The sequence below is a fragment of the Anastrepha obliqua genome, chromosome 5 (genome assembly GCF_027943255.1).
Source record: "Anastrepha obliqua isolate idAnaObli1 chromosome 5, idAnaObli1_1.0, whole genome shotgun sequence".
In the NCBI taxonomy this organism is placed as follows: domain Eukaryota; kingdom Metazoa; phylum Arthropoda; class Insecta; order Diptera; family Tephritidae; genus Anastrepha; species Anastrepha obliqua.
Window position 1 is genome coordinate 61,751,118 of NC_072896.1, and position 23,706 is coordinate 61,774,823.

The following is a 23,706-nucleotide window of genomic DNA, read 5'->3' on the forward strand; positions in this document are numbered from 1 at the left end:
AAATATTAATAAAGGTAATATGGCAACATTTAAATTTTTGGCCAGTCGCGGCATCGTGTATCGTCTCCAATCAAATTATTTATATAGAATATTTGTGTGTTCGGAAAATAACCGCCATCCACCGCAGAGGAAGAGTTTGATTTGCCTGGTATAATATATATATACATAATTGGCGCTAACACGGTTTTTGGATAATTGGCCGAGCTCCTCCCTAATTGAAGTATATGACCTGATGTTTTACGCCGCCTCCGAACGGCAGATGGTTTTTTATGAGGAGCTTTTTCGTGGAAAAAATACACTCGAAGGCTTGCCATTATCTGCCGAGGAGTGATCGCTATTAGAAAACACTTTTCCTATCAATTGCTATTTCGTGCTCGAGCCAGGCAAGATGCTTACTACCTCTTTACACGCCCACTAAAACCAACTCAGCAAACATCTTTTTTGTTCTGCCTAGACTCCACCGAAACAACAAGTTTCCCGAAAACACCAACTTGGGCTTGATTAATAAGGATCTACAACAACAATCTTAAGTCCTTAAAGTAATACAAACATTTAAAAGCACGGAATTGATATTAGAATTTAAATTTTAAATTTCGTATGGCTTCCTCAGCATATGTATACATACATATTGTATAGTTAAATATGTTTCAGCAAAGGCACAGTCAAAAGTTAATGTTCACAAAAACTAATAAGCTATGATAACATTAATACATCTTGGTATGATATGCACATAAATATTATATATATATTCAAAGGTAAAAAGCACAATATTTGACGGATACACGCCTTAGTGTATAATATTCTTTGTATAACTTTGATATTACATTGTATTTATGTAAATATCATTGAAAACTTATTAACAATATAATCGCATTTAATAGTAAAAAAAACATTTAGTTTTCAGCTTAATCCTAAATTAATATATCTTCACAAGTCCATGTCAGGGTCACGGAGACCTTCAGAATGCATTTCTTTGCCAGCCAATTGGAGCATAACTTTATCCTCTAAATTCTTATCCAATATTGAATTCTTTCCAGTGCCCTGAAAATATTAGATATAATAAATTTATTAAAGAAAACTAATACTTTGTGACATTAATAAACAATAGAGAATATAAACGTTTAAATACCACTACCGTAACACTGCCTAATTAAATTCTCCAAATATTTCTGGAGGTTTGATCATGTAACAAAACCCAGATTAAAAAAGGAAAAGAGGAAAGTACGGTGGCCGCCGTAGTCGAATGGGTTGGTGCGTGATTACCATTCGAAATTCACAGAGAGAACATCGGTTCGAATCTCGGTGAAACACCAAAATTAAGAAAAAGATTTTTCTAATAGCGGTCGCCCCTTGGCAGGCAATGGCAAAACCTCCGAGTGTATCTCTGCCATGAAAAAGCTCCTCATAAAAATATCTGCGGTTCGGAGTCGGCTTGAAATTGTAGGTCCCTCCATTTGTGGAACAACATCAAGATGCACACCACAAATAGGAGGAGGAGCCCGGCCAAACACCTAAAAAGGGTATACGCGGCAATTATATATATATATATAAAGTGTAAGACTTTACTCAAAAACCCCATGAACACACTACAGAGGCATATAGTGAACAACAGAATACCGTCATGGTATTCCAACAACCACCCATAGCAGGCGAAGAGGTTCAGCTCTGTATCTCCGAACATGACATCACCCAAAAGCAACTCTTACGTCTTGGTGCCACTTTCGGAGATGCTTTGTCCCTACCGACTATCGCCATCAGGTCACAACAATAGCGGAATGCACATCAGGTCCTAGGTAGACAACCCCACAACTGAAACGGAATCGAGTAAAGTTGACAAAATAATCGACTTTATGAATCGACATGGAATCTTAATAGCTGCGGTCCAAGAAGAAAAATTGCATGGTAGTTCCTCCCTGATCACCCGAGATGTCGAGTGAGACAATAATGGTGGCTCTAGCCGGCAATTCATTGTGCATCTTCCAATCGATAGGTCCACACTGCCAAACAACTGCCCGCCGCTTGTTTTCTCCAGAGATGAGGTTCAGGTAGTCATTAAGAAAGCAAAGCTTGAAAAGCTATTGTCCCCGACGGAACTAACATGTGGATGCTGAAAAACCTGGGTCTATTGGGAATAGGATATCTCACAAATGTCCTCAACCTGATCTTGACGACTCTCATAACATAGCTTCCGTAGAGTGCACAGGCTTAACGAAAACCGTCCGGCGAGAGGAGTGTCCTACTAGTGTTGGACCTGTGGAAGGCTTTCGATATAGTCAACCACTCCACACTACTAGATGGTATCCAACAGTTGACCCTCCCATCGGGGCTAAAGCACTGCTCCGCGAGCTATCTATATAGGCGGCAATCGTCTGTCCTCTTTGGAGATCACAGCTCAAAACAAAGATAGATAAAGCAAGGTATGCCGCAAGGTGGTGTCTTTTCACCCTTTCTTTTCAATTTCTACATCTCGAAGCTTCACCAATCACCAGAAGAGTCTCACTGGTCTTCTAAGCTGACAATTGTTCGATAATGGCATCGGCTAATAAGATCGATGGCTTGTGTTTTAAAGTGAATGTTTATCTCGCCACCCTTTCTCACTACCCTTTCTTGCTTTTTCACTGCGAGGAGTCTCCAACTTTCCGCCACTAAATCCACGGCGACCCTATTCACCATTTGGTTGAAAGCAGGTCAAACTGCTGCTAAAGGTGCACACAAATACCGACCGTTAACAACCCAAAATCTTGAGCGTCACCTTTGATAGTTTGCTCCCCTTTTCTCTGCATACAATCGCAATTGCCACTAAGGTCCAAAACCCCAACAAGATCTTCAAATCGCTAGCCGGGCAAAGCAAAGAAATGTTGCTAGCGACATTTAAAGCTATTGGCCGGCCGGTTCTGAATTATGCCGCGCCCTTCTGGTCGGCGGGTGCCCTTGATACACAGTGGACAAAGTTGCAGACCTGTAAAAATACTGCAATCAAGACAGCCGCCTGATGTCCCCCCTGCAACACATTCCCAACTAGGCTTCCATGTACCCGGTTAACCCCACCTATTTATAATCGACTCCGACGTACTCAATATATGTCCAGCATGTGAAGGCACACCGCACGGTACTAATAGGCGGGACTACACTGCGAGCGTCTTTTTGGATATAGAGGCGCGTTTGATAATGCCACTTTTGACAGTATGTGCGGCTCTGTGTAGGCATGGCGTAGACCAGGTGCTAGTTAATCGGATTCGTTCGATGCTAGCCCATAGAATCGTTTCGATGCGAGAAGTGAAAAATCTGCTGGTGTTATCCGTGGTTAATATAGGCTCCCCCAAGGCGGTGTGCTGTCTCTGGTAGATGGTGATCGATCCTCTACTCAACACCTTAAATGATGCTGTCGTATGCGGACGACGTTGCCTGTTTGTTACAGGCTCTTCGCTTATGAACATCTATAGAGAAGTACTGAAAACTCTGTCGCTATCGGCAAACCCTACCAATACTGGTATTATCCTCTTTGCCAGAAGGAGGAAGCTTGATGTACTCGTTCTATCTATTTTGAAAGGAGTCACAATCCAGAAATCAAATATCTTGGAGAAATCCTCCATAGTAAACTCCTTTGGAAGTCACACGTTGAAACAAAGTCATCCAAAGCACTGACAGCCTTCTGGCACAGCAAAGGTGTCTTTGGGAAAACATGCGATATTTCTCTTAGCAAGATCCTATGGATCTACATAGCTATAAGACCTATTATCACCTATTTATCAGTAGTCTGGATGAGTAGACTCTCTCTAGTTGGAGTCAGTCAACTGTTGCACCGGAGCTTTCCCGAGTACTTCAGGCCCGAGATGCTCTGGTTAGTCTTTCACTATTTCATGTTTTCATTCCACAATGGGAATTGGGACGGCCGGCAATGGACAACGGAGAAGGCATGGACTTCGATCCAACGACCTTCTCCATGTCCCTTGAATCCATGTCATCAAGAATCATACTTGAAAAGAGATACTGCATGATCAGGTAAATGATTTTTTGAAATTTTTTCGAGACTTAGTCACTGTGCAAAAATACTATTCAACTCCATTAGAAAACAAGCACGATGTAGCAATTTGAAGTAGAAAATATGGAATTGTAAAATACTAACGCGTGTTAAAATAATATTTTTTTTTTATATTAAAGTGAAATTGCAAATATTATGTACATTTGAAATACTTACTTCAATTTCTTCCGAATCTTCATCTTTAGGTTCCTCACCAATGCCCCAAACTTCCAGATTACGTATTCTAAAATCTTTGCGTTTACTTAGTTGTACATAATCGCCATAGGTTGTGCAGGATTCGCTACTTTGTCCTGAGCCATAATCACTGTCAATCCATAAACCCCAATAATTGAACTGTCCGCCCATTCCCTGCGGTGAAATATATATATAATTTATAAATAAATCAACCAACGATATTCATAATTATTTAAGTTATGATATATTAGTTTGGGGAAAAAGAAATCCATATTTTCTCGGTAGATAGTTGTAGGGATCAACTGTTTTTTTGTTCGTTTCATTCAGTTGTGACTTACAGAGTGTTAACAATGGTCAACAAAGAGAAAATTCGGTACATTTTGCAGATTTTCTTTGATAAAGGCGAACAACCAAGCCAGCCCGCTGAACTTGTGAATGGTGTTTATGGTGCCGATACTGTAACTCATTTTTTATGTTAAAGAAAATGTCAATAAAATCACAGAAATAATCCAAGTTGACCGGCATATTAGTAGTCGTAGCATCGCCCAGCAGCTAAAGATCGACCATAAAAGTTTTAAACTATTTGCGCAAAATTTTTACATAAATCTAATAGATTTCTTTTTCCCCAAACCTGGTTTCTTTTTTACAAACATGGTTAGTATATAAATATCCCCACATTGTTGAAACTTCTGCACAATCACCGGATTTGAACGTCATCGGAAATTCGTAGTGGGTTTTGAAGACAAATATAAGGAAATATGACGTCCATAATAAATTAAATCTTAAAAAGCCGATACTTGAAGAGTGGAACCAAATTTAGTGAATAATGCACAAAAAAATTGGTTGCCTCCATGCCACGTAGACTTCAAGCTGTAATTGATATTAATAAAGTAAATTGTATCTCGAGCTCCTGTGTTAAATTTCATCAAGATCGGTTCGAGAACATTTGACAACCGACTTTGAAAACACGGTGCCGAGAAAAATGCGTTTAAAGTATTAAGTAACAATAAAAGTGGCTTGGAGCGCACACCTTCCAAAGGCTGTATCCTCGCAATTATTATTCGGTTCGACTTGAAAATTTAGGATAATATTCTTGAGATGTTGTAGAAATTAATAAGCAAAAAAATCGATTTCTTGAACCCTTAAAACCCATGTAACCCCTTAAGTAAGAAAATACTTTTTTGCTACCATTTTTACCAAAAAGGATTTAATCTGTTCCACCTTCTTAACTACAACCTTTTGTAAGGGAGTGTCAAAAATCGAATGTCACTAGTGAACAAACCTTTAATAATTGAATCATGGAAATGAGTCAACACTTTTTTGTATTTTATGTTTAGAAATGAAATAAAACAAAATAAATAAGATGTATGCATACTCTGTTTTTCCATTTTCGTTAAATGGTATGAAATATAGAGCACTTTACAAAAAGGTCGTATCTGTATTAACACATTAAAGGCGGGGGATCTTGAAAAAGGTTTGCTAGGCATCACAGCGTTTTTTGTCCTAAAGTGGGAGATATTTTGTGTAATCTCTACGACTCTCGCATTTAATGCGTTAAATAAGCTGGTTGTGACTGTGTAGAATTAGCGTTTACACGCTTTATTGAGCGTTTGGTGGCGTGACGTCTTGATGTTTTTCCACAAATAGAGATATCTAAAGTTTTATACCGGCTCCGAACGTCAGATGGTTTTTTATGAGGAGTTTTTCATGGCAGTATGAGTCTTTTCTTATACGTGGTGATCACAATTCAAAAACAAACAAAACATTTCACGAAAGAATCGTCTAAAGAGACATAATTTGCGTTTTTACCACAGCAAAAACAAAATCACTATCCACAAATGTCGAAGACATTTTGTACTATTGAAAAATATTTCTTTATTCCTTATTTCCATTCCTTTATTTCGAAGCCATTCCTAATTGTTCTCTCATAGTAGTTAAATATTTAAATAATATATACCTTTGCCTAACTTACCACTACTGGGCGTTTTTGCTTTAAGGCCTGAAGCGGAATCTCGCTGGAAGATCCAACGCTCTCCATTGAAAACAACTGCTCAACTGCTTCACCACGCCTTCTAAGACGTCCTCCTGATACACTTTTGTCTCGGTCTTAACCCCTTTTTCGCACAAATTAAGAAATGTAACACCTTTATAAAACACTCCCCATCAAACCATTACGAAGGCTGAATGGAACTCACGCTAAACCCTTGGAATTACATTTTTGGCGTCTGTAGAAGTTTTAGCATAGATTTTGTCGTTTTACTTATTAAAAACTTATTTAACAGTGAAAATTTTCTCATTTGTGAAAATAAAATTTTCATAGCCGTTGACTGCGTGTCACCGAGGAAACTGCTTGCATCTGTCGAATCTAACTTTCTTCAAACGCATTGTCAAAAGATGACCAGTTGAGCAACAGAAGGCTCTCATGTAAACATTATCTATAATTAGTCTTGACATGAATATCGATAAATGGATGGATGGTCGATAAATTCATTTCCCTGGACTTGATTTGCTTTCTAAGGGGATTTTTGCGAATTCTATCTCCAACGGCTTTTCTGCCTATCACATCAGACGTTTGAGAAAAACGATTGAGCGTGCGGTAAACAAACATTCTCGAAATATTAAGTTTTTCCAGCAATTCGTAAATCACTTGCACTTTTACCACACTTATGCAATGCAATCACTGCATGCGATTTTCCATAGCTCCGTAATGGAGTGACATTGTTAACAAGCAAAATTTGCCACGAAACTGAGTATAATTGATGAGTAGAGAATGCATCTTAAGAAAAGCAAAAATAACGAAACTTTTTCCCTGCGAATTTGTTCTTGCCGAATGCATAATAAAATTGGTCACAGAATTTATGAAAAGATTATTTCACAAAATGTTATAGCAGGATTTACTTAACCTAAACCATTTTTGTAAATTCCCCACGCCCAATCTTTTGATATTAAAAATATATTTAAATAAGTAAGACTTGATAGCAAATTTTGTATCTTCGGACGATTCGTTCACTAAACGTTTCTTTTATTTTTCAACTCTGGTAAAAGTACTACTAATGCTGATGTTTTCAAACACCACTATCGTATACTAATTAACTCACTAAACATAGTTGATTGTGCCATTTTTCATAGGCGGCTCAAAAACAGTCCATATCATTACTGGCGTTGTCTCAGAAGATCGGTTGATTTTTTCATCCGAAGCCTGGGATTTTAAAAGAAATTGAATTTGCGACTAATACTAAAGGCAAACTAATAGAAATTAATAAGATACCAAACAAGCTGGAGGTTCTACGAATCCCCATCCACAAAGGTATCCAATGCAATGAGTAACCTAAAATTTTACCTCTTTGTACCTCATCGAGTTGAAAAATGTATACGAATATTTACTCAAGACCACCAAATAAATGTATACGGGCAATCATGATGTATAAGTACAAATGCTAATATTTGTTTTGTTCTCTATTCTCAGCATATAAATTTTATCAATCGTAATTATAAATAAAAATATATATTTGGTAACATGGCGAATAAAACTGGAGCAAAAAGGTACATAAACAAATTTACTCACTAATCCATTTGGCATCGTTTGTTGATTCAAATTCAAATACTGATAATGGTCATTATATCCTGTAGCATTAAAACAACGCATTGCTGGACTCAATGTATATAGCATTGAACTTTCATTACCTTAAAATAATACAACAAATAATGATATTTAATTATATAAGTAATAGAGTCGATATACTATATAAAAGCACATACCGAAAAAATGTGATTTCATCGACCACGACTCTGGACAAAAACCTGCAAATACATAACGATCCTCATCTTCTATAACTAATAGCGTAGGTCCCCGACCCACAATCTTGCCTAACATTGTTGAAAAGCTTTCGCCCATTATTTTTGAAGAGAATAAGAAACGCCATTTATTACGATGTTCGTTCGGTAAATTACTATTCACAAAAATAACATGAGGAATATCTAAAATGGGTGTATAATTTGTGCCACTAGCCAAACCTAAGAAAAAATTATTATTTAAAATATTTATATTTGTGTTGTTCCAATTGTTACATTCAATGCTTACCATCTAATACCGGCAGTAAATTTGAGGATAGAGCAGAGCTCGATTTAAAGGACTTTGAGGAATTTTTACTATATAAATAATTAAAAACTTCGAGCCACATTATTAGAAAAGTGGGATTAGTCCGCAGCCATTCTTCCAATTGACTTAAATTAAGGAAATGATCATGACCTTGGCATAAGCTGCGAATAAGTCCTTTTGAAAATGCGTAAACTGTCCGTTCCGCTGACTGGTATCCGTGCTGCTTCCAACTCTCGAATGCTTCTGTACACTGTTGTGATTCGAGTTTTAAATAACTCCGTAAAACAGCAGCCACATACTAATGATGAAATAGATAAATAGTTTTATAATGTTATACACAGTTAATTGTAGTGCCATGTTGGTCAAAATTAACAACAAAAATTCTAAGACATTATTTTTTATATTCCTTTATTAAAAGTTAGAAAGTTCAAACTGTAGTCAAAAAAATCCCGGAACATAAAGTATACATACAACCTTCTTAGTAGGCATCGTTAGAACTTTTGTTTTCAATTTAGCAGCTTTTGTAAGTATTGCTCAACGTCATCTTGAACAGCCATATTAGTTTTACGACGTTGAGCAATACCAGCATCGCCGTCAGATTTGGGAAAGATCTCTCCGAGCCATTTGATACCAAACGAGATTTTAGACAGGATGGCCCGCTGGCGGGTAACTTTTTTGACCTGATAGTGGAAAATATTGTGCGAGCCACGGAACTTAACCGCTCAGACACAATCTATGTATTGCAAGAGAGTATAATTGCTGGCGTAGACCGATGATGTTAATATCATGATATCAATAGCAAACTATATGTTTTGCCATTTCTAAGCTGGATAAAAAAGCAAAGTGAATGGGTCTGGTGGTGAACAAGGACAAGACGAAGTAACTCCTGTTATCAAACAAACAGTCGGCGGATCGGAACTCACGTCACTGTTGACAGTTATGACTTTGAAGTTTTGAGAACCAAAATTAACACCAATAATAATCTTAGCCTTGAAATCTAACGCAGAATTTATCTTGCCAACAAGTGCTATTGTGGACTAATAGTGGGCTTTCTAATAGCGGTCGCCCCTCGGCAGACAATCGAAAACCTCCTCCGAGTGTATTTCTGCCATGAAAAACCTCCTAAATTACGCCAACGAGATCCAGGACTAAACACACCCACAATTACTGGACCAGACAGTGATTAAACAGACTATAAACGACATTCATCCGGAGACACCTACCACCTTTTTAAGCTCCCGACCCCCGAATGTCGTAATCGGAGTCCAACCACCATCCGCAAAATATGAAGAACTCCAGCTACCCCAAGAGAGCCGCGTAACATGGGCACAATTACGTTCGGGATAATGCAGCAGACTAAACTCATACCTATCCAGAATCGACCCCCATACCCAACAAATGCCTAGCATGTGAAGGCACCCAGCACGATACTAACCACCTTTTCACATGCCCCATCAAACCTAGTTACTCACCGAAACACCATTCTCCGTCTGAACCCAACCTGTCGAAACAGAAAGTTTCCTGGGCCTTCCGTTAGATGAGCTAGACGAAGACGACCGGTTATTTACACTACACTGGGAGGGCAAAGTATACTACAACAACAACAACAACTACACACTTAATAAATGACGCAAATGTTTATATATATTAGTATTCAAATAATCCATTCGAACTTCGGTTTAAAATTAAACTTAATTTTAAGATTAACTTTAACTCATTTACATTGAGTTTACGGCACATATATTTTAGTCTCTTAAGCATCGGATGGATCTGGCTCTTTGGATACTTTTATTCGTCATACAGAATAACCATGGCACATGATTGAAAGTAAAAAAAAACAGTTGGCACCAAAAAAAGGGCAAGTAATTGCCAGGATGTGAAAATATTTTTTTCCGTAGTACTTAATGGTTGAAATATTTTCATTTTATTTTTGTACAATTGTTAAGTTGTTCATAATCATGTCAATGCTGCCATTCCAATAGTGGATTATCTGTAGAACAAAGTTAACAAGCTTTATGTCCAAGTAAAATTTTATTGTTAATTTTGCTCTTAAAATTGTTATCTGGCTCTGGATCCTTATCGCGAAAACTAAGCTAATATTATGTGTATGTTCACAAATGAACTTACATGTTCTAGTTCCTTAATTGTATATTGATTTGTATCGGTTTGTTCAAGAGATGCGGCCAGAAAGTTCACTTTTTCATCAATTGTTCCACTCGCGACTATATAATACGGTTCAGAATATCGAGCTAGTGTAATTACAGATGGCGACTGTTGAATCGTTTTAAAAAGAAAATTTGCAGTGCACTGTGCTAAATGAGAGTCGGTAATAGCTGACCAGGATTCCTGAAAATAAGAAAAACAAAAGTTTAAAAACTGCTGGGAAATAGGCACATGTTTTCCACAAGCTATCAAATAAATAAAATAAATTGGCGCTTTCAACCTCTCAAGGAAAAGACCTACAAATGGAGAAACCTACAATTTTAAGCAGACTCCGAACGGCAGATATTTTTTGTGAGAAGCTTTTTCATGGCAAAAATGCACTCGGATGCTTACCATTGTCTGCCGAGAGGTGAACGCTATTAGAAACAACTTTTCTATCATTTTGGTGTTTCATGCACGGAGATTTCAACTTACGCACTTCCGAATAGTAGACATGCACCAACCCATTCGGTTACGGTGGCCACCCTACTATCAAACACACAGATAATAAGTTAGGAAGTGCTAAATTTAGCTCGGCCGAATTTTATATACTTCCGCAAGTTAAGTAAAATTGACTTTGGGCTGGCTATCAATTTTTGCAATAAATAAAACTTATAGACAATAGGAAATGAGAATATTTTTACATTTTTTATAGTAGAAGTCTAAAAAAGAGAACAACATTTTTTTCTCTAAGTCGATTTTTTATTCTACATATTATCCACGTATTTAAGGGACTGATTGAAATCTTCCATAATTATAACGGAGCTCTGAGTATAGAAATCCAATAGGGGAAAGTTTCTTGAACATATATTTCGGTGCCAGAAATACATTGTTCACCTACGCGCTAGAGTTTTCTTTTAACAGTATAAATTCCAGCACTTTACTCTGAAATTGCTTCATTTAAGAACCTAGAAATCGCTCTATTTAATTTATTTAAATAATGAATTACATATAAACAGCTATATAAATTGAATATATGCAAAAAATCAAAGAAAAAACAAATAAGGACGGTCAGATAGTTATCAAGGCAAATGCAGCTGATTTGGTACCGATTGCCTCCATAACTTGCGATGGTAACTATACATTATATTGAATATATTGAGCAGAGAACGTTAATGATATAGAGAAGTCTCCCGAGCTACGAATAGTGTGAATTGCCAAAAATGAAGTGTAACTTCGAAGACTTTATCACCTCGCCCAGCTCGACAACGGGAAGTTCTTAACAGAGCTGATTACAGAGAATTTTGTCTAAGTACATTAACTCAAATTGCCGACGGCATTTTGCTAGGCATTTGAATATACATTTCTATGTACCTGCGGCAAACACAATTTTATTCAATTTACTTTTTTTTACAGGCAAGCAAAAGTTTAACTGCATTTTTAATTCGTACATACATACATACATATATTTGAATTATAAGCACCATTATTTAAAATCAAAGTAACTTTACTATTGTCTTCTTTCTCACAACTTGGTGAGTTCTAGTAAATTTAAAGCTTTATACAAATTTGATGAAAATCTTTACTAATTTTTTGTGTCGAAACTAATTTTAGACAAGAATGCAAAGAGCGTACAAGTTGTGGTATATTCATACATATATATATTAATAAATATATTATGTTAGTTATGTTTTTACCAAAGTTTAATTGCATCGCCTATCATATCTACACGCAATAATTAATATTTGCATGTGCGTATGCACACTTGATGTCCTAATCTATGTACGTACATATTTGTATTCTGAACTCCCAGCAAAACTATGATTATTAGTACACACATATGCATGTATGTACATATATTACCGCACACACTTTATTCCTCTTTATACATACATCCATAGGCACTGAAAATCTAATAGTGCTCACACTCCCCAACATAAACGTACGCCCGTATGAGCTAACATAATGAAAGTAATGAGAGCCCCATGTAAATGAATTCTCACCACCATTCCGTTCCGTTGTATCGTAGATCGTTGTTTCATCGTGTCAGCTGATACGGGCGTACGTTTACGTTGGTGAGTGTGAACACCTTAAGTCCAGCCACTACAAGAACAAAATACATTAATAGGCGCAGCCGTAGCGGCTATGATTTAGTTTCCATGGCGCTGAGCAATTTCAAATATTGTACAGTTGTGCAGTTGTACAAATTGATTGATAAGCTCAAACTCATATTTCTAGGAGCAAAATATTTTCATTCATATAGTAAAGCAAGCCGCCCATATGCCAATTTTTCTCAACGATGACAAAAATTTGGATCTAAGATTAAAGAAATCAAATCAAAATAGTCAATACTGGAATATTTCTTACAGAAATATTTGGTGAATCGTGAATTGTCATATGGAATAAACTCAATCTCACAACTCCGCGACGGTAATTTACTCGTCTTCACCCTCAATGCTCGATTCGCAGATAAGTTTCTAAAAACTAAGTCTTTTCCTCACCGTTGTCCCTTTAATGTTAAGTTACATGAGACATTGAATTCGATGAAAGGTGTAATCTTGTCTAAAGCACGTTCCGGAAGACAAAATAATCGGAGAAATGAAAGATCAACATGTTAAGGGCGTCTACAAATTTACCCGCCGAATTGAGGGTAAAACAATTTATACTGGACAAATTGTTCTAACCTTTGATCTTTTCCAGCTTCCTGGAGAAAGGCTCAACCTTATATCCCTAGCCCAATTTGTTGCAGAAACTGCCAAAGGTTGGGACATACTCAAAAAAGGTGCAATAGTAATCCGACATGTAACAATTGCAACCTTCCACTTCACAATCCCGACAAGGACAGGAACTGCACCAAATATATCCAGGCCAGGGAAATCCCCAAGATGAGAACCCGAGAGAAGTGCAGTACCGGCGAAGCGCGCCGCTAATATAAAAATAGTTTACCTTTTTCCCAAGGGCTTAGCTCATCCACAGATAATATCGCTTCCGGAAGTATAAATAATAATAAAAACACACTGAAATTAAAATACTGAAACACATAACTTTACCAATCTAACCCTCTTCTAGTAGCGACTCTAACGCTGTTCTTACTATTCCTGCTGAAAATTGTTCCTCCCCACAACAAAGCTCAACTTCAGATACCAACACTTTGCCATTCCAATCACCAATATCCAATTTTACTCAAAACTTACTAAAAAATAACGACTACTATCTTAAAAAAAACCCTCAGTATTTGAAAAGTTCTCTCAACATATAATTGCTTCCAGGAATTATAAATATTTCAAACATTTCTCGCTTCTATAAAGGCAACTTTATAAAAGACTGAGAATTATCCTTTTTTTCATGAACATAAATATTCTACAATGGAATATAAAAGATTTTTACAACAATTTGCATTAAGCTATTGAACCCAAACCCAGCCCTCCTAAACAGTTTCTCCTACTACTTCGTAAATGCTTCATCACACACCAGGGCCAAACAAGGTATTGGTTTATTAGTAAAGAAGCGCATTCCACATAAAAATATCGACATAAACTCTACCATTCAAGTGGTTACGATCGAAATTGAAATGAGCATCAAATTCATTGTGGTATCGGTCTACATTCCACCCTGTCAAATATTTACCACCAAAGAGCTAGCCGATATTTTCCGATCAGTTAGCAGACCGCTTCTAGTACTTGGCGATTTCAATGGGCAGAACAATTTATTGGGCTCTAACTCAAACAATCACCGAGGCCTCATTATCGAAAATGCTATACAACTGTCAGACCTTTCCTTCCACCTTTCCACACTTTTCCACCCACTCTTCCTTTTCCCATGCTGATATATCTTTTTGTTTGCCTCCACTATTCCCTCTTTTAAAATGGCAAATACTAGATGATCTCTATAACAGCGACCACTTCCCAATAACCCTAAACCTTTCAATGAACCCAAATATTTCCTCCCGTTCCAAAACTCCCTAGAAATTCCTATTAGACCACGCAGATTGGTGCAACTTTGCAAGACAGGTTGATCACCAATTGGACGCTCGCATTCAATCCAACTCCCCGAACCATGAAGCTGGCAGCATTGCCAAAGCTTTCCGTTAAGCTTCTATCAAATTAGTAGATTATGCAATCGGAACCCATACCAACCTGTCGTTGCAATTAAAACCAACAATTACATCTCTTCCGATCCATCCATAATTTCTAACCAATTTGTCACAGTGTGGTCTAATTATTTATCAGATACACATATTTCCAATCATTATATGAGAGAAAAAAATCATACTTCGAACCAGACATACCATTCTAGGGTGCCACATCCAAAAGGTGACACAAACCAATCACAATGGAAAAGGAAAAACCCCTGGTTTCGACAAGATGATCAATAGAATGTCTGCAGTCGGAAAATCCCAATTGCTCCGGCTTTACAACACTATCCTAGACACTGGTATCATCCCACAAAATTGGAAAATTGCCACCATAATCCCTATTCCCAAATCAAAACAAAATTCTCTCTCAACCGATGGCTACCACCCTATATCTCTTCTCTCTTGCCTTTCAAAATTACTAGAACGGATCATAGCAAATCGAATCACATGGATTACTGACACACATCACACTATTATCTCTAACCAAGTTATATTTAGACGCAATAGAGGCTGCACCGATGTTCTCCTTCACATTGACGACTATATCACGAAAGCCCTCTCAGCCCGCAACCACATCTCCATCCTTTCGCTTGACTTTGAGAAAGCATTTGAGCGAGCTGGCGCCCATGTAATTCTAAATCGTCTTCACTTATGGGGAGGGGGACCCAAAAAACTTTGTCAAGTCTTTTCTAAAAAATCGAAAATTTCGTGTAAGAATTCAAAACACATTTTCCGACATTTATCCTTTAGAAAACGGAATACCTCAGGGTTCTCCTTTATCTTTCGTCCTTTTCAACATGGCCTTTAATGAAATAAGCAATATTATAAAATCCAATAGTCTGGTAGATCACTGTCTTTATGCAGATGACGTCTACATACTCTGCAAAAGGAACAATAATAGAAAAACGATCTTAATTTTCAAAAATTTAATAAAGGGCATCTTGGAATGGGGTGATTATTCTGGAGCCAAGATATCCTTAGAAAAATCAAAAAAATTTGATATACATATGTAGGAAACATACGTGCGGTTTACACAATCTCAGATTAGCTATAAATAATATATATAATATAGAAATTGTAAATGTACAAAACATGAAATTTTAGTTATTACATTTTCCCATAATTACCAATGGACTTGCCACTTTTCTAATATAAAAAAGCATTAGCTGCCAGAATAAACATTATTACATACTTTGCAAGTAAGAAATGTCATGTACACATTAATACTCTTATATATTTAACCAAAACACTTATGGGGTTAGGGGTAGTTAGAGGCCAGAAAAAATGATGATTTTCAATAATTTTTTTTGCTAGTCAATTGCTTTATTTTACAAATATAAAAATATAACATTAATACACCATGTTTCGACTTGACTTTAGCTAAATTTCAAAAAAAAAAAAACAAAAATAATAATTGTAAAAGTTATCGCTGTTTGTGCGGAGCCCAGAAATCCCTTGCAGTGATCATCACAAGTCCTTGGAAATTCATCTAAAATCAATCGGACAAGAGAACTTTGTTTTATTAATTATTATATGGCGGCCTCAGAAACCCACCATGGGAGATAACGAAAGTATCCTGTGACCTCAGCCTATCCAAATTTGCAAAAAAAAAACTACATCACCCGAAGCATTCCTTTCTATATTCCAGTAGCGCAGATGGCTCGAAATCTGATAACGTACCAGCCAGCTTTGCAGTGGTTGACACAAACGGAGACACTCTACGGGTGCAAACTTTGCCGGCCTGTGCATCTGTTTTTACTGCAGAAGCAGTCGCCTTTTGTCATGTATAAACATGGCCTTGGAAAATGAATGTAAAACTCTCATATGAACCGACAGCAAATCTGTTTCAAACGCAGTTCTAAACCCTTAATCCAATTAATCCACCATTACTAGAATAAGGGGTACGCACATTGGCAAGGAGGCTACCTTACACTTACTTTGGATACCAAGCCATATAGGAATTCATAGGAACGAGATGGCATACAGGGCGGCCAAACAAACCTCCTCAACACCGATAACAAAAAATCCCACATGCGAAAAGAGAGATATGCTGTCAGCAATTAGACGATATCTCAACACCAAAACAAAACTTGAATGCCTAAACCATACCCACCACCACTACACTACCATAAACCGAGAGCATATACCCCCACAATGCCCTACCGGCGTATGGAAAACACAAATAAAACATTTCTCCCGGCTACGCTCTCGCCACACTATTGACACACATCAATACATTCTGACCGAGGAGCCACCTAAAGTCTGCGCACACTGCGGAGGAGCTCTCTCTTTAAACCATACATTCCAAGGTTGCCCCGTTTTGGTAGAAGCCTGAAATCATTACCTGAGGAAGAAGTGGATTAAATTGTTAGAAAACCCTACATCCGATATCATCGCTATCAACAACTTTATAAAGCACATCCGAGCCCGAATTTGAATTAAGTATAAATTTTCCGTATTTAGTTTTTAGTATATAAGTTTATAAGTACAAGCATATTTCATTTTATTTCTACACAAGTATTCTAGTCCTACTGCTTATAAATATTTTTGTAGAGCCGATAGCCCTGGCAGCTAATGCTCTTTTTCAATTTTAACGTAATTAATTTAGTTAATTTGCTAATAAATAATAATAATAATAAATATTACTTGGTCTCTGATACTATGTAATAATTAATTAATATGTTACTTTATGTATGCCCAAAGTACCATTATTTAATATTGAAGCTTCTTCGAGCTGTGCAGCGCTGTTCATAACAACAGGGATACTGTCAGCCACCCCACGCTACTGGATGACATTATACAGTCGACATTCCCGCCAGGACTGAAGAGGTGGTCCGCGAATTATTTAAGTGGTCGGCACTCGTCAGCAATTTTTCAAGACCAAAACAGTGGATACTGTACCAGACTTAACTCCTACTTATCCAGAATTGACCCGACAAACCAAACATATGTCCAGCATGTGAAGGCCCACCATCTACATTGTAGGTTTTAGTAAGCTGCTACAACAATTTAATAATTTTTTTTCGTTCCCACGACAGTTGGTTCTACGTAACCGGAACGACACGGATTTATATCCGGCAAAAGAACTGTCACTTCAGCAGCATTCCCCGTATATGCATGGGGAATGTTTATGCTCTTTTTCTAATATCTTTACTAACATTTTCATTACATTTTTTTTTGCAGCTACGGTTATTTTATAACCGTTCTTTAATAAATTTTTATATAAGTAATGATTGAAATAAATAAATGCTAGGATTCCTAAATAATATGAAGTGTTTGTAAAACTAAAGGTATCGAGATTAGCGCTTACCCTCATAGATAAATGGCTTTGACTGGTGAACAAATTAAAAATTTAACTAGAAATAATTTGAAAACTAAAAGCTTTCGTCAGCTAAACGTGGGTATATTTGGAGAGAAGACTACAACTTTCCAACAATACCAATTTTACCTTCAAAATCGGTTCTTCTCATTTTAAATAAATGTACATGCATTCAAATCAGTCAAATATTGTTATATTTCATAATAGAATAGGGTCTAGAGGAAGTATTGTGAGGAGTAGAGGGTACAGTATACCTTATAAGGTCGAAGAGCATAATATTCTTTTCCTATCTGTCTCTCTAGCAGCAAAGCAAAGCGGGCTGGGTTTTATCAGTAACGACATAAACGATACATATCAATTATAGGTAAATATATTCGCAGGTAGCTTGTGACCATTACGCGTGACAATTATTTAATCGTCTAAAATATTGTTTTTTATTCTTTGAAAGTTTTAATATATGCAGTGCATATTACATGCAGACATGTATTTATTTCACAATACATATGTAGTAACTCATGTTTCATCATTGGATTTTATGTAATAATAATATACAAGCATGAAGGAAGTTAATTGAAACATAACACAAACATATTGAAATGAAAAAAAAAAAACTAAAAGCAATTAGTTGACTACAGAACAGTTAGAACAGAATATAAGTGTCCGTTTAATGTTAAAGTGTTTTTATGATTTATTATCATTATTATTTAATTCACATACTGTGTTAATAATATAATCTCACACTAACTACGACGTATATGTTATAGGGATATCAAGATATCAAATGCTCACACACAAAAATTTGCATTAGTATTTGAGTTGCATTACAGCATTAAAAATTTTTTATTATATTATTATTATTTATATTAACAATAGAGAATAGTACATCGATCCATTTAAACCAGTATCGGTTATAAAATAATGTAATATTTAGGGGCCGCCGTAGCTGTTGTTGTTGCTGTAGCAGCATAAACATTCCCCATATTTACATACGGGGATTGCTACTGGAGTGACAGTCCTTGGCCGGATATAAATCCGGGTCGTTTCGGTAACGTAGAACCGACTGTCGTGGGCCGCCGTAGTCGAATGGGTTGGTGCGTGATTACCATTCGGAATTCACAGAGAGAACGTCGGTTCGAATCTCGGTGAAACACCAAAATTAAGAACAACATTTTTCTAATAGTGGTCGCCCCTCGGCAGGCAATGGCAAAAATAAAAATATCCGCCGTTCGGAATCGGCTTGAAATTGTAGGTCCCTCCATTTGTGGAACAACATCAAGACGCACACCACAAATAGGAGGAGGAGCTCGGCCAAACACCCAAAAAGGGTGTACGCGCCAATTATATATATATATTATATATATATATTTTTAGGGGGTTCAAGTCATATAAACTATACCTTAGGTAAAATGTATTTCGTTTTATTTTTATTATTCAAAGGAAGTAATGGCACACAGCAGACTTTCTACCTTAAAAACTACGCTTGGTGAGAACTAGTTCCATAATTATAGTTCCGCAATTCTAATAATGATCGTTTAAGGTCAAATGAGAACTGCAAATGACACTAAATAATAGCGCCAAATACGTATTGTCGATGTGTAAATTTTAGCGCATTTCCCAATACAGCTGTAAAACACTAAACTCTTATTGATTTTAAACCACACCTTTTATTTTTGCACAAATCGATCCATGAAAAAATCCCAGGTACCTTTAAAAAAATAGCTTTGCGTCAGTTAGAATATGTGACCTCATTGTACGAAAACACGATTATCTTGTTTCCTCTTATTATGTTGATAGTTATTGTTAAACAAGGAATTCGTTGACGATTTCTACAAAATCACACTGCTGCGCGCTTTAAATTAGTGGTTTATTTATTGTATACTTCGTTTTTTCAAATTGTTCCATTTTTATTTAAGTTAATTTGATAAAAGAAATTATAAAGACTACATTAAAATACTCTGGTTGTAAAATATGATCTGCATAAAAGGCAATATTTGTTAATACAAACATGTTGAATGCTTACATGTTACCGGAATGACCCGGATTTATATGCGGCCAAGGACTTGTCACTGCAGCACCATTCCCCGTACATGTATAGGGTATGTTTATGCTCCTACAACAATTTTCAACATTTTTTTTCGGATAGCCAAATCTTTTAATCCATAATTTCTGGCCGCAACAGACACGACCGGACTAATTGGACTGGAGAGAGTATTTGTCTGCGGAGACGTGGGGTAAGCCGGGGTTTTTAATACGAATTCGTCGCCGATATAAAAAGTCGTATTGTTTGAATGTGAGGTAAACTCATGTGATGAGTTGATTTAAGTGAGCCTGCGAAGTGGATGCTATATAATGAGGACTTTCTTATGTATTGAACCGATTTCGCTTAATTTTTTTATGTAATCTATTAGGCAGAATATATTTGTTACAATCGCCACCGTTTTTATTGTCACTGATAATAACCCTCTTCTCAATAGTAATATTTACCAGCAACTTCTCCTTTTGTAACTTTTCAGAATGTGCTCCACAAGCACGAAATGTTACTTCTAACATTTTAAGTTGTTCCGAAGTAAAAGGCAATTTAGACTCCTTCTTCCCGTGCTGGTTCCCCATTTTGAAATTAACAGTCTTCAGTGTTTTTCCATTCAACTAATATTTGTATTTTTGTTCTATCGTACAAATAGATAGAAACAGCAGTCTCATGTAAAACTTAAAGAAAATACGATATTACACTAAAATATACAAGAAAAAAACATGACCAGGAAAATGAAGTGGTGTCAAATAATTATATCGATAATTGCCGTTGATGATAAGATGTTGGTTAAACTCATTCCGTACTCAGTTAGTCTAGACTTATGGCATGTTCCCACGTCAGATAATTTGTTCTCCGTGTATTAATAACTAATTACCTTTTTACGGCTTTTTATTACAATTATTTGAGTAAATATTTCTGATGGTAAAAAAGTAAATTAAAGTTAAGACTTAACTTTATTTTATAGCGAGGATTGTTATAATTTATTCATTTTTCAACAATAAGAAAAAGTGCCTGGAAATGGCAGCAAGCCGTGGAAAGACATGAAGGTATTGGGTTAAAAAATTAAGGAGTAGCATCCATTATTATTCAGATATAACGAATTTTCTCACGTTAAAATTAAAATAAATCTCTTACAATAACTCTCTGAATTCGAACACTGGGTTGTCGAGTAAGCACACAACTTAATAACAACAAACTTGCTTTACTATATTTTCAACATTTTACTTCTAAATGTATGTGTCAGCTCGTATCTCCTGTCCAGCTTACTAGTCACCTGTCGTCTAGACCCAGAAAACGTGCTCTATCTCGCTATCAGTTGTCGCAATGAGGGTTAATTCATGTTTTTCTTTCGGCCTTTCGTTCGCTACAGTTGCCAGTCGGTTCGCGAAATTTCGCGGTTTTAACACAGATAACTTTTTCTTCTTTCATCATTTGATGAAATAATCTCGATAAAAATTAAGAAAGAAAAAAAAGTGATTTTGTCGTAATTGAGACTGAATTACGTAGAAACTAGGTAATTCCCTCTGAAAATTTTGTTTGGCGATTTACTTAATTCGATGAGTGATAAGTGATTTCTGGAGAAGTCCTTTGCTAAGATCAGCAATGCCTGGGAGGGGCTTTTGATTAAGCTTATCCCTGCTTTGGAGTATGGTATGGAATTCTTATTGCAGTACAACGTAAGCTAGAAGCTTTCCATGTCTTGCCCTTAAATGAGAACCCCATCCTGGATCAATTGTGTGTTTGTGTAAAGGGAATATTTCGTTATAGCACTTTATATATATTTACTTGTATCTTACATCCCTAAGCCTAATAATAGTACATACAAGCCTAATAGCAATTATGATCTGTACAAATCCCATACGAACAACATAGTTTCCCTTGACCGAAACATGGTTGATCATAACTATATATTTTTTTGGGGATTTTAATTTTCCGAATTTTGCTTAGTCTACTAACTGCTGCAAGCATGGTCTAACCCCAACTAATGTTATATCTTCACTCGAATCATATGCTTAGGAACACGCTCATGCATTTGCTGTCCAGCAGCTTATATGTGTGCGTGTCGGTGATACACGTAGTTGCTTCGTGTCACACATACTTGTTGTCGGCTTTTGCAAGATGAAAATCAAAAATTTCAGATATTAGAGTCATGCACCCGACACGCACACATATAAGCTGCTGGACAGCAAATACATGAGCCTGTCGCGGCAGCAATATATATGTAATTGATAATCTTTTAAGCCTTGACTTTCAATACGTTCACATATAAGGGATGATCTACTTTGTCGCGCTTAACTCAAAATCCGTAATTAAAAAGCGCGATTTTCCATACAAATCTTCTCTCCCAAAATCTGAGATTATAAAATAATCCTAGATAATAACAATACTTTTTGACATACAACCCTGTACTTTCTATGTTATCGATAATTATTATTACAAATGTAAGGAGAAACATCAAAATAAAAACTAAATGAAATTGATGCCGGCAAAGAAAACAGGTCTGTAAACATAATTCTAAAAAAAAATTGTTAAATATTATTAATTATGGATTCATTTTATAAAAAAAGCGTGTGTCCATAAACATTTTGTCCTCTTATTACTTATTATAAATTGTAATATAAAATATCCCATGCGCATTGCTACCATAATTTTTTGCAACCTCAGTAAACGTCGCATACGGATTTACTCCAACCGCTTATTATTAGCAGCCAATTGCGCAATCATATTAGCTATTCCTTCTCATTTTATTTTCTTCATATCGTTAATATTAATTACAGAAACCAAAAACACCGAAATATTCAACCAAAATATTGACAGCTGATTGTCAATTTTGCAGGTAATCTGCCATAGTATTAGGGACAAGTATTAGGTGGAAAAGCAGAGGTGAAAAAACTCACAGATATCATACAGTTGGATGAGGTTACAATTCATGACAACTCTATCAAGCCGTTCATGACCTCATCGCTAATGTTAACCTAGAGCCGTCAAACATTCGATCCTTGCGTAAAGCATACGGTGGCACCCAAACAGCTTCTGTGACACTACGTACGGACTGGGCGATGAAACTAATTAGCATCGGGAAAATATGTATAGGTTGGGTTGTTTGTGGCATACGTAAAAAAATCCAATCGCAACGCTGCTTCAAATGCCTTGGATTGGGCCACACTTCCAGATATTGTACGAGCAATGACGATTTCAAAGACGCTTGTTTTAAGTGCGGTGAAAAAGGTCATCTTTCTAAAAAGTTCACCAATTCCCAAAAATGCATATTATGCATTAAAAATAATGCCCTATTTATCTTGAAGCCTTACAAAATCTTAGAAAATAATGAGAGTTATTCAACTCAACCTAAATCATTGCGAATCAGCTCAAGACCTCCAGTTGATGTAGCGGTACTCAATGATAGACAAAAGATTGTCTTTCAAAGCACTCTTTGAGTACGCCAACAAAAAAGCATCCACCACCACGACGGCGCTGTCGAGGGTGATGTTAAAGACACGAGGACCAAAACAAAATCGCCGTTAGCTGCTGGTTAATGTCGTGAAAAGCCAAATTTTGTATGGTGCTCCAATCTGGGTGAATAAAACGGATCATGTATAATACTTCCGAGGTCTACAGTCCACCTACCGGTTGTGCGCACTACGCGTATGTAGCGCATTTAAAACGGTGCCCGACGATGCAGCGTTAGTAATATCTGGCATGTACCCGCTAGGCTAATTAGCAATGGAAACTGCCCAAAGAGCGAGAGCAAAGTGACCTATAT

At 36.6% G+C, this 23,706-nt stretch overlaps 1 protein-coding gene across 1 annotated transcript; it reads right to left on the reverse strand.

Annotated features, from left to right (window-relative positions):
- Window positions 1-770: 770 nt before the first annotated feature.
- On the reverse strand, window positions 771-20,689 carry LOC129248133 (MTOR-associated protein MEAK7). Its single transcript, XM_054887576.1, has 7 exons — window positions 20,396-20,689; window positions 10,443-10,661; window positions 8,298-8,613; window positions 7,976-8,230; window positions 7,782-7,900; window positions 4,199-4,390; window positions 771-1,041 (listed from the first exon to the last, which is right to left on the reverse strand). The coding sequence occupies exons 1-7, from the start codon at window positions 20,519-20,521 to the stop codon at window positions 928-930; spliced, it is 1,341 nt and encodes a 446-aa protein (XP_054743551.1). The 5' UTR covers window positions 20,522-20,689; the 3' UTR covers window positions 771-927.
- Between the last annotated feature and the right edge of the window lie 3,017 nt (window positions 20,690-23,706).